The sequence below is a fragment of the Notothenia coriiceps genome, unplaced genomic scaffold (genome assembly GCF_000735185.1).
Source record: "Notothenia coriiceps isolate Sejong01 unplaced genomic scaffold, NC01 NC01_scaffold00018249, whole genome shotgun sequence".
Classification (NCBI taxonomy): domain Eukaryota; kingdom Metazoa; phylum Chordata; class Actinopteri; order Perciformes; family Nototheniidae; genus Notothenia; species Notothenia coriiceps.
Window position 1 is genome coordinate 237143 of NW_011350950.1, and position 14450 is coordinate 251592.

Here is a 14450-nt window from a genome sequence, read left to right on the forward strand (position 1 = left end):
AATTGTTCATAATGTCGTGACTATTTGAGTTTCTGACAGTGTAGTATAGACAGAATATTCCAGATTCGTTCTATGTGTACTACGAGCATTAGATAAGGACGTAGAGTCGTTCTTTGGTAAGTCTTGATCGCACACTCTGCGACACTACACTCTACGAATCACGACTATCCACACAACACATCACGACTCTCATCACGACAGCACTACAATCTAGACAACAACACAGTTCACACTTACATCCACACGACGACACAGCTCCACGTAAAACAATTCCGACACACATCACTATTCTCATCATCATTATCATACATCACCACATTTCACTACCTACAGCATCACAACAATAAAAAACAACAGGACAGCCAAGACAACCGACATCTATATCACGTCACACCATTCGTACATCAACATCACAAATATATCTCTACATGGCCCACACAACTCCACTACACCTAACCATACTCTCACAAACACACGTAAACTCAGTCTCTACCATCGATCACACCATCAACACTCACACACACACACACCACTCACACACAACACAATCGATAGGTAGCACGACGCGTACTCAGATGTGGACATCCATTCTTATTTTCTTGATGAAGGATACTCAAAGAACAGGCGATGGGAATATTCTGTGTTAACTCGTCTGTGGTTCTAAGGCTTTGATGTCGGTTGTGTACGAAATTATTTGGGGCTGGGGAGCTCAATTTAGGCTATATCTTAGGTTGGTGTTTTTTCCCTTTTCAAGAACGAAGGTAGCAATCAGGAAGCAAAATAGGAGCTAATCAGGTTGGATCTAGGTGGCAATCAGGGAAAAAAAACAGTCGTTCTAACAGGGAGCAATCGCGGGAGAAGTCAGGGACAATCGGGAGAAAGTCAGGGAGAGGTCAGGAAGCAATTCGGGAGAGTCAAGGAGAGGTCACAGAGAAAGTCACAGGAGAGGTCAGGGAGCAATCGGGGAGAAGCAAGGGAGAGGTCACGAGAGAAGTCACAGTAGAAGTCAGGGAGAGGTCACAGAGAAGTCAGGGAGGAGGGTCACAGAGGAGTCACAGAGAAGTCACAGAGAGGTCACAGAGCAACCACTAAAAGGCAACCACTAACCTCGTGCCTTGGACAGGAGAGAGACACAGGCAATACTCTCAGCGTCGTCTAATTTTGTCTCCGTCCCAGTCAGAAGTTGGAGGTAGTCTCCTCGCTCTCTCTCTCTCCACTCTCTCTCTCGCGCTCTCTCTCTCTCTCCTCTCTCTCTCTTGCTCTCTCTATCTCTCTGTCTCTCTGGGCGGGAGGGGACCTGGTAGACAACAAGCTCCTATTGTGCGGAGAGACCTAATACATTGTAACACTATGAGGTAGTACATAAGTACCTTCTTCAAAAAGTTATAGACTGCTGAAAGTTCGTGCGAATCGAACACCAACCCCACACCCTCCCCCCATTCAAGTTATAAAATGTAAACTCTTAAAACCGTTTTTAAGTAAAGTTTAGTGTCTTTAGTTTAGATTTTACTGTCTTTAGTTTATATTCGAGAACATAATGAAATTCGACCCCCCCGTCGGAAGCAATTCGTAATCCGAATCTAAGAGTGAGGAACAACAAAAAACCATAGTCTATACGACAGATGTGACACATTAGCGTACGTCACTCCCCCGTACACACGACTATAAAATCTACCACCCCACCTCACACACCACTAGTCCCCCCTCCCCCCCGTCCCTCGCCCTGGACTTCCCATTGCTATCCCACAGCAAGGCGTCACACGACAACACACATCCCGTCCCACTTCTCACTCTCTCTCCCTCATCCAACACTCTTCCCCACTTACCGTGTAGGTTTCCAGTTTACCCCCCCAGGCGTTGGCTCTCAACACATGTACCTCTCTCGCGCAACACCAGTCCCCCCCCCCCTCTCAACCAATCACCCCCACCCCAAATCGCACCGCCCCCCCCACACCCACGCTTCCCCTTTACGGCCGCTCCCCGCCAGCCCCCCCCTCTTGACCAACGTCTTCGCCCGGCGGCCCCGTACAGCTCTTCCCCACTGTATCTCTCGCGCAAGACCGCAAACACCCTCTCATCAAGGCGGCAAATCGACACCACCACATTACACCCCCTTGGCCACTAAATGGAAACCCTTTACGGCGCAACCACACAATTCTTCCCCAGGCCGCGGTATAAACACCAACACCAACGCACCCGCCTTCTTAATATTTTACTTGAATGTTCAATATGACTTGTCACCAAATGACTTGTCACTGTCACAGGCTGCTACCTATTCTCTACTGGGGCACCGTAATACGTTACTTTAAAACTTTTTATATTAAGCTATTGTATATTGCATACTTTTATTATGATTTATCTGTATTGTAATTTTGGAGCAACCTGGCAAAAAGAATTTCCTTCGGGATTAAGTTCTATCTAATCTTATTGTATTACATTGGACCTGGGAAATGACATGGTAATCCACACATGGCCAAATAGAAATCCTACTTTAATCTTTTCAGAACTCCATTCTTGCGGTTGCCGGAGACGATGAAAAAGTGAGGTTTTGTGACCTGGGAAAAGAGAAATGGCTGTGTGAGTTTAAGGCTCATGAAAACAGGTAATTTCAGTGTTTGTGTTCTTTACTTACTTTACAGATCTATTTATTTAAAGTGTTAGCACCTGCATTTCTCTAAAACACATTTCTATAATGAAAGAGAATTGGACTTTGTAACTACAGAATATAATCCTATCAAAATGTTGTGATTTCAGAGTGAAGGCGGTCGACAGCTTCGTGATGGAGGATCATTGCATACTGGTGACGGCTTCAAATGACGGATTCATCAAAATGTGGAAACTTTATCTAAAAGAGGCATGTCTTTAATTTGATTTATACATTTTTGATTTATAACACATTTACTTGTAACTTCCACCTTATTCCTTTTGAAAAACCATGTACCTTGCAGTGACACAATAACAACATTTCCATAGTGTGACTACTTATAGGCATATACCTTCTTTGCAAAGCAGAATAAAATATTTTTAAATGAAATAGTTAACATATATTTTCAAAATAAAAACTAAAATGTGCAAAATGACACTGTTGTTCCCTGCTGAGCTGTTTCTTAACTACCAATGTCTTTTGTTGGTTGTACATTTTTAATTAAACAATACACTGCCATTACCTTCTCAGAGATAACAAGTAACCAATAAATCAATTAAAAACAGCCACTACGTTTTATTTGATCCTCTTAACATTTGATGCATCAAAGCCCATGGCTGTGTCACCTCTCCTTTCTTCACTAAATCCTAAACTCCTGCCTCCTTTGTACTCCTGCTGTCCATCAGGAGCTGGAGTCTCCCACTCTGCTCATGGAAGTGAACACAACGGCCCGCCTGACGTGCCTCGCTGTGTGGAAACCTTCGTCTGTGCAGCCGCCCGCTGAGGAACCAGCCGCTCCGACCACGACCCCTCAAGGTCCTGCAAACGCTGAGTCATGTCTCACTGCTTCTTATTAAATAGATTTGAGCTACAGATATTAGAGGGTATAGGGACACTGGTGATTTGATTCGTTTGTATGTTAGTTTCTAAATTCTATGTAACATACTCTGTTCTTATAATCTGTTTGCTTTGGTCCACAGAACTGATTCAGGAGCTTTCAAAGACGAAGAGAGTCCGGATTGCAGCAGAAGAAGTTATTCTAGAAGACGAGAGCAAACCCAAGAAGAAGAAAAAGGGCGGTGGAAAAAAACCAACAGAATAATTAAACCTGTTTTGTTATTCATGGACTGTTTTATATATTTTTGTCACATATGCAAGTGCTCTTTGCTGTTGCTACAGGTTTTGTGAAAATATTTTGTGAATATATATTCCTTTCCCGTCAACAATGAAAATAGGAACAATACGAGGGAAAATTAGATCGTCAACAATAAAACATGTTTTATAATCCTCAGAATTGTTTTCTGTGGCAATGCTCTTGTTTCCCATAGTGACGGGATAAAGCAACGGTGCATTTAAGAGATATGTTAGCTGTTTTTGGGGCAACATAGCACAAGTCTATTTTGGAGTCATTGCTTTCTGTCTATGGCAAGGTTTAAGACTCATGATGTATGTATCAATAAAAAACAATTAAGTCTTACCATTTCAGATTGGGCCTGTGTCCAAAAAGTGTTTTTTCTGAGCTCCAGAACAGACGTGTTCTATCTATAGGCTGAGAGCTATTAGATGTACAGCTCTGGAAAAAATAGAGACCACTCTAACATGGTTTTAAATCTCAATCTCTACATGTATGGCAGCCACTTTATTCCAGTGTCTGTTGAATTCCAACAAAGAGAAATGTTGTCAGTAGCTAATAGAATAAAATAAAACAATGTACTCAAATGATATTATCTCAAACACAAACACATACGATGTGTACGATGTGAGGGTCTAAGGACAGAGGGTGTCGTATTGTCATACTGATATTCTGTACAAACTGTGAAGTCCACTGAGACAAATGTAACATTTGTTATATTGGGCTATATAAATAAACATTGATTGATTGATTGATTGACATACCTATAAAGAGTAAATCCAGAAAAACTTAATAATTTTGCATTTGTCTCTTACATTTTTCCAGAGCTGTATATGCTTTCAGTTTCTTAATGAGTGTGTGTCATTGAAGAGGGTTGCGTTTACATATGTTCCTGGTTTTAAATGCTTTCATTCTTTCACATTATAATCTGGAAAGCTCTTTGAAGTGAAGGACAATTTAATAATCATGGCATAATTTTACTTTGAAACGACACCGGAAGTGACACCATCACGGTAACATTAGGAAGTTGCTGGGTGCCAAACAAACGGGGATAGTTTTAAAGTACAGGTAAGACATGTTAATATTCTTTTTTAATGTATGTTTTGAGGGACATTTTGACAGTAAAATTAATTCGCAAATTCTTTGTCGCTTTAATAAATATGTTACTGTTATTACATTCGGATTTAATGCTGCTAAATCCAACATTTCCTCATAAACTACAACACCAGCAGACATGGCTGTGGACTGGATTGGGTTCATCTATGCTGCTCTGGTGACGACAGGAGGACTCATAGGTTACTTTAAAGCAGGTAGGAGACCATGCCAATCATTAACTACATGCACATTTAGTTAAAAGCACGTTTCAAACCTATTTTATTTATTTTTAACCTAGATGGAAAGTTTGAAACTGTGTACTCTTCCCTACTGATTCATAATTATTATTATTTTTAATTGAATTAGAACACAGATGTACTATAGTCAACCATGACTGACATTTATCTCAACCTTTTTATGTTTTTGTTTTGTGCTGTGATTTCAACCATTTGTTTGTCTATCATTTTAAATGTTTTGTACTAGTAAGCTTGTCTTATCCTATGAGGGGGGAGGGATACAAACAAATTGACAACCTGTAGGCCTACCTGTCTTTGACACTGTATGTTTTGTTTAAGAAAAAGGAAAATAAAGTTTAAAAAAACCTATTTGATTTCAAATGTATTTCCCCCTTTAAAAAATGAACCCTGTTTCCTCCACAGGCAGCGGGGCCTCTCTGTCTGCAGGGCTGCTGTTCGGTCTGCTGGCTGCTGTCGGTGCTTTTCTGGCTTCTCAAAACCCAAAGAATGTCTGGCTTTCTCTAGGTGAGCAAGTTTGAATTTGTTAAAGTATAATTGCAGCTTTCACAAACACATCTGTTCCCCTGCAGGCACCTCTGGGACTCTGGCGGTGGTGATGGGACTGAGGTTTCTCAACTCCTGGAAGTTCATGCCAGCTGGTTTAATGACTTTAGCAAGGTGAAACGGAATCACTTGTTATCAGATTTTAATTTCCATCACAGATAATAATCATTCATATACCTTTGTTTTAGTTTTTTCATATACACATACATTACTTTTCACTCATTTTGAAACATAAATTCTGTTGTAAATGTTTATTTTCAGTGGACTGATGCTGGTGAAGATCATCTCTGGCATGCAAAAGAAACCACATAAATCTTAAAAATATGTACAGATGTTTTTTCAGTGTGTCAATGCATATGTTTGACATAAAATTTAATAATGTGGGTTTCCACATACTGTACATTCACAGACATTCCCTTGTTTACTATTACATTCTGGTTCTGTATAAAACATGTGATATAAAATGTGACTTTATAAGATAAGGTACAAGAAAGAAAAATACATTTTTATACAGAAAAGTAATGTTTTTATCTTTAAAAATATATCTGCTGTTGTAAAATAAAAAACTTTAATACAATATAACGACTTCATTGTCTATTATTTCAATAAAATACTGACTCTAGGAGTTATGGGACACATGTACGACACTGGACAATATTTTTTAACGTGGCAAATGTAACAGACTAGCAGGAAACACTTCTCCTTTAGAGCATTTCCTGGCTCTAGTGCAGTGGGAACTGGTCTCATGAGTCTTTAGTGGAGCAGAGTGGACTGGTGCTACTGGTTTCCTTTGTATTTGGCGGTCCAGTCGACCCGTCCGTGCACCGGCTGCAGGGTCGAGCTCCACCCTGAGGCGCTGGGTCCAGAGATCGGAGGATTCAGCGATCGGCTCCTCCACCCTTCGTGCTCTGGTAGATCATCATGAGAGAGAGAGGAAAGGTTCAGGCCTATTCCGGGGAAGCAACATCAAACTGCACACATCATTTCAGCTTTTGTTTGTTTTTTACCTTCGTTTGAGGGTAGTGGTTTATTTAAGGAGGTCTTCTTCTTGGATGATTTGATTTTGGACTCAACTCTTAGATCCACTACAAGATTTACAAAAAGAAAGAGGGCAAATATTCAGGTTAAAAGAATGACAGCAATACAAAATCAAAAAGTCCGTAACGTGATGAGCTTTTTAAATAGTGGATAGAATTTGAAATGCACATTTTCCATTTTTGTATTTACATTCTCTTGTCAGAATATATCAAAAAAATAATAGACAACTTCCCACAATATAATGGAAGTGGACCACAGACACTGGAAACTGATAATTATGTCTCATAAAATCTTATAATGAGACGTATTTATATTATAGACCTGCAGATCAGTTTCTAGATCAAGCGATTTATCTTTTTTTAATTATATATTATATTTGTATGCTATTTTACGTAACTATCATTATTATACTTTGTACATGTGTGCATGTATGTCTTATAAGTTTATATTAACGCTTCAATATTACTAAAAGACAATTGATACAAATACAAATGAACACATTGTTCAGGGCTGGAAAACTTGAAATCTTCCTTAGTCAGTGACTATCTTCTTAGACATCTTGAAGGACTATGTTCTGACTCCAGGGGGCGCTTTTGCCCAGCTATGACGGAAGAGCAAGAGTGTACACAAAAGGAAACAGCTCTCAAAAGAAAAACAATGACACTCCCAGTTATTTCTAGATATCAAACGAAGAACTCACTGGCAGAGCTGCCTCCTATGGGGGCCAGTGTGATCCTGTGTCTCGCTGATCCTGGATCAGCCTTCTGAAAAGGGGGCATCTGTGTCTGTGTCTGGTTTTTGTTGCTCAGGAAGGAGTCTGTAAGGACAAGAGTCACATCACTAACTGATGACCTGCTCCAAGTCTAATATAATCCACTGCTGATGTTATTACTGGCTTTAATATTGGGATTTCAAATGTCAATCATTTCCGAATAACAGCAAAGTAGAGTAACTCTGTGAACAGATACCTTTAGAAAGATCACGATCCTCCAGAGTCTTTTCTTTAAGAGGCTGCTGATCTGTTAGTTTAGGAAGACGATTGTCTAAAACCCACAACATAGAGAGAAGAGAAGAAGGATTAAACCCGAGGAAAATAAAATAGGAAATCTCAAGTGTATCTATTTACATGTTGCATGTACAGGGCTGTACATCATAATTGATAATAGAATGCACCTCCAAATCTGAGGCCATGGTTCTCAGCAGGAAACCGATGGACTGTCCACTCCAAGTAGGGAATGAGTCCTTACCCCAAGTGAAGGAGTTCAAGTATCTCGGGGTCTTGTTTTCGAGTGAGGGAACAATGGAGCGTGAGATGGGCCGGAGAATCGGAGCAGCGGGGGCGGTACTGCAGTCAATCAATCAATGTTTATTTATATAGCCCAATATCACAAATGTTACATTTGTCTCAGTGGACTTCACAGTTTGTACAGAATATCAGTATGACAATACGACACCCTCTGTCCTTAGACCCTCACATCGTACAAGGAAAAACTTTACCGCACCGTTGTGACGAAAAGGGAGCTGAGCCAGAAGGCAAAGCTCTCTGTCTACCTCGCCATTTTCGTTCCTACCCTCACCTATGGTCATGAAGGATGGGTCATGACCGAAAGAACGAGATCGCGGATACAAGCGGCCGAGATGGGTTTTCTCCGCAGGGTGGCTGGTGTCTCCCTTAGGGATAAGGTGAGAAGTTCGGTCATCCGGGAGGGACTCGGAGTTGAACCGCTCCTCCTTGGCGTAGAAAGGAGCCAGTTGAGGTGGTTCGGGCACCTAGTTAGGATGCCACCTGGGCGCCTCTCTAGGGAGGTGTTCCAGGCACGTCCAGCTGGGAAGAGACCAAGGGGTAGACCTAGGAATAGGTGGAGGGATTATATCTCTTTGCTGTCCTGGGAGCGCCTTGGGATCCCCCAGTCAGAGCTGGTTGATGTGGCCAGGGAAAGAAAGTTTGGGGCTCTCTGCTGGAACTGCTACCTCCGGGACCCGACCACGGACGAACGATTTCTCCAGAGCGTTTATAAAGTTAACATTTATTGAAAAAGGATGAATGTTATTATTTCCAGATTAAATGCTTTTACAAAAAAAATTCTGCTTCAATCTATACTTTCAAAAACAAAAATGTTATTGCCCTCAAAAAGCTGAGTTTTCCGCACATAGGGAGGCACGCACTGGCGCACAGGCAAGAGATGATCTAAAACCAGGTTATCAGCATTTCATTTGTGTTCTGAAGTCTTTCTTACCTTTATTTAGAGGAAGCTCTGGCCTCTTTTCTCTGGTTAAACCCGAGGCGCCCCACAGGTTTCTGACGGTCACCGGGCTTTCTGCTAAAGAGCTGTTCTTTGGATTTATGCCTAAAAATGACAACAATGGAGTGAACACCCGAGCCCACACAACAAGTTGCAATTTAAACAATGATACATTTGGTCTGTTGGGTATTTGTCTCTTTCAGGCGGACCACCTGGTAAAAGATTGGCCCGAAGAAAACTGCGCATAACTTATTTTTTTTTTCAGAATGATGGTTGGTTGTATAATTTTCACAAATGTTTTGTATAATGCTTTGTTAAAGAACCCCCTTTCCAAGCCACTGGTTATCAGAGATGAAAAATAGGGTACCATAGGTATTTTTGTTGTTGTTTTTCATTACGGTTTGTTTTTTGTTTTTGTCAGGGTTGGGGTTGGTGTGCCAGTGGTCCTGGGGACACCAACTTTAAGGGGTGGGGGTGGGGGGGGGTGTGACGACCCCTGCTTTGCTATATCCTGTTGTATGTGTGTGGTCCTTTAATGTTCTCCCTTTGTCCGTCAGCGTTGATTGAGGACACCTGGCTGCCGGGAGAGCAGCCTTTTCGTTTATGCTTTTGCCTTGCCTTTATGTTAGTTATGTTTGACGTTGGGTTGTTGTTAATAAATATCTTTTCATATATCTTGTCCTTTCCACGCTTTTGTTATGGCCAAGAGCCAGGTCATGACACTGCATTCAGGCTCATTAGTGCATTACTTTTTATTTTTTTAAACTTCTTATTTTTTCACAGACACAACATAAATAGGACATCCATGGAGATGCTTACATAACTGCACCTGTTGTACATCAGGGTTAATCATTCATGCCCTCCTTGGACACCAAAAGGACATTTCTTGATGCTATTGATTTTCATATTGTGCAAACATATTACAGACATTATCACTCCCCCTCATCAACAAAATGATCGCACAATACCTGTCATTAGTGCATTATTAATTTAATGAATTTCCTTAGATCTCTTTTCCTCACCGGGCAGATATCTGGACTGGCGGAGGTAGTGCTGCTTGGCGGACAGCGTGGAGGATTCAGCTCGGTTCAGCCCGCTGTTGCTCGGCAGCTTTCTTTCTGCTTTGTTCTGCGACTCTACCAATCTAGACACACAAATATCACATTATTGTTTTTTTTCACAACAGTAATGAAAACTTTTACATGAAAATAAGGAGGTCTAACCGACAGCTGGGCCCCTCTGCTGCCCCATCCTTCAGAGAGCTGATGGTGGGCTTTTTGGAGATGGAGACTCCGGCTTCTGCCTCCTCTCCGTCGTCCCAGCTGTCCTCTGATCTGATAGACGCCTGTCCCCAGCGTCTGCGTCCCGTCCTCACTGCACTCATGCTGTTCTCTGCTCCTGTAGGCTTTGAAATAAAGAAGAAATAAGTTCCAAAGCTTCAAGAAGATCTACTTTTTACATACAGAAGCTGCAGTTCGTTGATACCTACAGCCTGATAGCTCATTGGTTGCCTGCTTTTCACCAGGCTGAGGGGTTCCTGCTGTCCCCGTGTCAGCGTGGAAGAACACATTGTTTGTTTTGGGTTTTGCTCCATGTTGTTCTGAGGGAGAAGTATCTGCTGAAGAGGCTGGTGCAGAGACTGGCTGCTTCTCTGGGTCCTACTCTGCTCGCTGGACTCCAGGTCCGTCTTACAGAGGGACAGAGGCTTTGTTCCTGAAGACGTCTCGTACATCTTTGGCTGAGCCTTGTGCTGCTCCGAGTTCTTCAGAGGAGCACCGAGCGCCGGGCCGACGTGGAAGTATGGATACCGTAGAGCCTGGAACACAGGGAAGATAACCCTCAATTACATCTGTGCTCATAATGTTTATTTTTCTACAAGTAAGAAGCTCACAACATTGCATAAAGCAGCGAATTCATTATAGAAAAAGAACAAATGTGATACATTAAATACAAAAATGTAGCCTTTTCAAAATAAAAGCCCAGACAAGCAGATGAAAATAAAGCAATGGATTTGTGTTTAAAGGACATGTGATTGATTGTAAGATATACAGTTTATAGTAAAATACTAATGAGACAAACCATAATTGCATATTTCTAACACTGAAATTTAAAACGCACATAAATAAATATTTGGAGCACTGAAAACTACTTTTATTCTATTTGTAATTTTCAAGCTATTAGTTATTGGAATGAGGTCAATGGACGTGCATTGCTGCAGCTGTACACACAGTTTGGTTGTACAGCAGGTAAAGGTAAGCTGATTGATTCCCACTTTGAGTATCTAAAAATAGATACTCAAAGGTGCTCAAGATAAAAGTATTCACCAAACACTGTTGAATCAAAATGAGAGGGTTGTCTTCACTGTATGTTTCTATTCAGTCTACGTTCAAACTCAAAGGGTTTTCAAAGTACCTGAGCAGCACTCGGTCTCTTCTCAGGGTCCCACTGCAGCATGTCTCTCATCAGTGTGATCGCATCGCTGCTGGCGTTTGGGATCAGAGATCTGAGGCTGGTGGGGACGCACTTTGGGAAGCGGAAGTTCATCGAGGTGGCAAGCTTGACGCCCTCAGGCCAGTCTGGCTGATGTGGTGAGAGACAACAAAAACCCACAGTGAGTCACAAGAACTTCACAACAAAAGAAAAGACATTAAAATACTAGTAGCGGACAAAAATCCTGACAAAATGATCAAATGCATTGCTGCACTGTTGAGAAAACCTCTGAAATATTTGATAAATTAAAATCAGTAATGTAGATTTAATAAGTTAGTGGGTAAAGACAAATGATCAAATCACTTTACGGTAATGCAGCCTTTAAAACCAGATTGTTGGCATATTAGGATATGCCAACAATCTTATATATAAGAGACAATATCTAGTCACATACTAAAATGTCGATAAAATGTTTATACGTTGCCCATTCTGACTATAGATCTGTTGGTCAGAGCTAATAACATAGAAGGTAGAAACAGCCGTTTGATGTTTGCGTCATAGAAGGGCAGAAGTTTTAATTTCAGAGGTCCCGGTTGGTGCGACAGCAGCGCCCAACATGTGACTTTGTGCTGAGGTGGCTCACTTTCTTCAGCGTTCCCAGCACCTGACAGATCTTGAAGATCTCGTCCACCTCGCTGTTTCCAGGGAACAGAGGTCTGAGAGTGTACAGCTCCGCCATGATGCATCCCACCGCCCAGATGTCGATGGGTGAGCTGTAGCAGTTAGACTTTAGCAGAACCTCCGGGGCCCGGTACCTGTCAGAACCAGAGGGAGGATATTTAACGCAGATTTACTCATGACTTAACTCTAGTTTGGCTTTAATTCCTGTTTGGTCCATTTTCCAAGGAGGTCACTGTTTTAATTTGGTTTGTTTGTCTAGATTACATACTAATGACTGTCATTAAATTCAGTGGAAGGGTGTAACATGGGCAAGGGAAGGGGAGGATACACTAATGATCTTTCACTTTTGTAAACATTGCAAAAAAGGGCATTTGGTCTTGGCAGAAGTGTGCTCTCTCTCCAAGTGCCATTCTAGTTTAATTTATGTTCTACTTTACTACAGTACTTTTTGTCATTAAATTAACTACATTTCCCTACAGGGTCCGTTTTATTTCATCTTATCTTTAGAAAAAGAAATGGTTGTGTCTCTTCTATCTGACGAGAGCTACAGTTTAGTTGCAAACGAGCATATTTTCTCACTTTCCCCAAATGGTATGTAATCATGTAAATAGTAATGGTTGTTGTGTAGATCTTCCACAGGAATGACCTGTACTTTTTTTTTACATTTTTAAATTTTTAGTCAATTTATTGAACATGTCAGAAACAAAACATACAACAATAATAATAATACATATATTTTTTTCTTTTCTAACTCATAATAATTATAACAAAGTACAAAAAATAAATAAATAAAAATAATTCTCAAATTGCCTCTGTCATGTTCAACAGAAGAAGCTTAAAAAAAAGCTTTTCTGGTCCTACCCCCTCTAGCATACATTTTCCTTATAAATAAAATATTAGGTCAGCGACATGTTTGTCTTTTACAAAACAATCAGAAAGAAATTACTTTTACAATTACAAGAAATAACAAATGGGATTGTACAGGTCCTGTTCATAACCATTCATGATTTGGCTCCTAAATAATACTTTCAGTTTAGATAGACTCGTACAATATTCGAGTGCATCATTCCAGTTATTCCACAGACTAACACCTTTTGATGTGATGCAATGTAGTTTGGCATTGTTCGTACTGTACACTGCCCTGATATCATCTTGTAGGTAAATGAGTCTCACCATCTTGTGGACACATAGTCAGTGTAAGGTGGCTGTGAGCGGATCTCTCTGGCTAGTCCAAAGTCAGCGATCTTCACCAGCTCTGGGCCCATGCAGAGCAAGTTCTCCGGCTTCATGTCCCGATGGAAATACCCTGAAAAAGATATGTTCTGATGTTTGTCCAGATTTGTATTGTTCTCTCAAACTAAATAGTTATTGCCACCAAGTTTCTACCACTTGTGCTACTAATAATGACACAACCCTCTATTTATTAAAATCACAATTTGATCTAAATGTAAACATCTAGATTCAAACACAGAGTTAAAACATCTCTGACCAAAAGAAAGATGTTTTAACCGGACACAGACAAGCAAGCCTTGAACAGGGTTTGTACAAAGTCTTGTTTTGTTTCAAGATTACTAATATGCTTACATGTTTCTGATATTTCTTGTAAAATGCTTGATTTTCATCACAATCTGGTGGTTTCTCTACACAATCCCACTGTTTTGTTGTTATAGGCAGGGCCGTCCCTGGCCCACATGAGGCCCCACGCAAATTTATATGATGAGACTGCCAAGGCACACNGGTTTCTCTACACAATCCCACTGTTTTGTTGTTATAGGCAGGGCCGTCCCTGGCCCACATGAGGCCCCACGCAAATTTATATGATGAGGCCCTCTGTTTCGCGAGCGCTACACTAATTGCGCCGCATTTTCGGCTCAGTTGAGGCACCCTCTGCAAGATGAGGCCCCGCGCAGTCTGCATGATCGGCCTGTAGGGAGGGACGGGCCTGGTTATAGGTGAAATGTACGAACCCTGTTGGAAGCGAAAGCGAAATCAGAAGGCTCTTACCGTGCTTATGCACAAAAGCTAAGCCAGACAAAACTTGGAACAAAATGTTCCTTATCTCATTTTCAGAAAACATCTTATCTTCCCTGGCAGCGGCAAAAGAGGTAAAAGACAAGAAAACAGAAAAAAGAGGGGGTAAAGATAAAAACACTACGCAAACAATCATGCCTTATTCAAGTGGGTAAAACACCAGCTCACAGTAGCACTAAAGAGTGTTGAAGGAAGAGAGGAAACGTGTTCAGTTAATCTTTGGTACCACTCACACCTCCTCTCCTCACGGGAGAGAAGTGAGTCATTTTTCAACACATCACAGTTTTAAATGATGTTTTCTGTTTACTCAATTATGAACAATTTATACCAGGACAGTGCTGACAACTTGATAATAC

General features: G+C 41.1%; 3 protein-coding genes across 7 annotated transcripts in view; 2 read left to right on the top strand and 1 right to left on the bottom strand.

The window, feature by feature from the left end:
- Positions 1-2510: 2510 nt before the first annotated feature.
- On the top strand, positions 2511-4126 carry LOC104950911 (p21-activated protein kinase-interacting protein 1-like). Its single transcript, XM_010777505.1, has 4 exons — positions 2511-2602; positions 2755-2854; positions 3331-3460; positions 3625-4126. Exons 2-4 carry the CDS (start codon positions 2780-2782, stop codon positions 3744-3746), a joined length of 327 nt encoding a protein of 108 aa, XP_010775807.1. The 5' UTR covers positions 2511-2602; positions 2755-2779; the 3' UTR covers positions 3747-4126.
- A 532-nt stretch (positions 4127-4658) lies between these two features.
- On the top strand, positions 4659-6416 carry LOC104950913 (transmembrane protein 14C-like). 2 transcript variants are annotated; one of them, XM_010777511.1, is made up of 5 exons: positions 4659-4844; positions 4959-5086; positions 5531-5632; positions 5698-5785; positions 5933-6416. In XM_010777511.1, exons 2-5 carry the CDS (start codon positions 5011-5013, stop codon positions 5988-5990), a joined length of 324 nt encoding a protein of 107 aa, XP_010775813.1. In that variant the 5' UTR covers positions 4659-4844; positions 4959-5010; the 3' UTR covers positions 5991-6416. The 2 variants fall into 2 exon arrangements, with proteins under 2 accessions (XP_010775813.1, XP_010775812.1); XM_010777510.1 differs by having other exon boundaries at positions 4769-4844; positions 5006-5086; positions 5933-6415.
- Positions 6417-6430: 14 nt separating this feature from the next.
- LOC104950912 (serine/threonine-protein kinase MAK-like) overlaps positions 6431-14450 on the bottom strand; it is a 12151-nt gene continuing 4131 nt past the window's right edge. For all 4 annotated transcript variants that reach the window (XM_010777507.1, XM_010777509.1, XM_010777508.1 and 1 more), the window contains 11 exons: positions 13237-13369; positions 12026-12197; positions 11365-11532; positions 10442-10768; positions 10176-10357; positions 9975-10096; positions 8947-9057; positions 7678-7752; positions 7410-7526; positions 6679-6756; positions 6431-6579 (listed from right to left, as the gene is read on the bottom strand). In XM_010777507.1, coding sequence (XP_010775809.1) covers positions 6449-6579; positions 6679-6756; positions 7410-7526; positions 7678-7752; positions 8947-9057; positions 9975-10096; positions 10176-10357; positions 10442-10768; positions 11365-11532; positions 12026-12197; positions 13237-13369 — 1616 coding nt within the window. In that variant the 3' untranslated portion in view covers positions 6431-6448. The remainder of the gene's footprint in view (positions 6580-6678; positions 6757-7409; positions 7527-7677; positions 7753-8946; positions 9058-9974; positions 10097-10175; positions 10358-10441; positions 10769-11364; positions 11533-12025; positions 12198-13236; positions 13370-14450) is intronic.

Bases quoted from the DNA above. Each gene is read 5' to 3' on its own strand.
- LOC104950913 (XM_010777511.1), top strand. From the start codon at position 5,011: ATGGCTGTGGACTGGATTGGGTTCATCTATGCTGCTCTGGTGACGACA. The intron at 5,633-5,697 runs GTGAGCAAGTTT...GTTCCCCTGCAG, and splicing joins GAATGTCTGGCTTTCTCTAG to GCACCTCTGGGACTCTGGCG. The intron at 5,786-5,932 runs GTGAAACGGAAT...GTTTATTTTCAG, and splicing joins GGTTTAATGACTTTAGCAAG to TGGACTGATGCTGGTGAAGA.
- LOC104950911 (XM_010777505.1), top strand. From the start codon at position 2,780: ATGGAGGATCATTGCATACTGGTGACGGCTTCAAATGACGGATTCATC. The intron at 2,855-3,330 runs GCATGTCTTTAA...GCTGTCCATCAG, and splicing joins GGAAACTTTATCTAAAAGAG to GAGCTGGAGTCTCCCACTCT. The intron at 3,461-3,624 runs GTCCTGCAAACG...TTTGGTCCACAG, and splicing joins TCCGACCACGACCCCTCAAG to AACTGATTCAGGAGCTTTCA.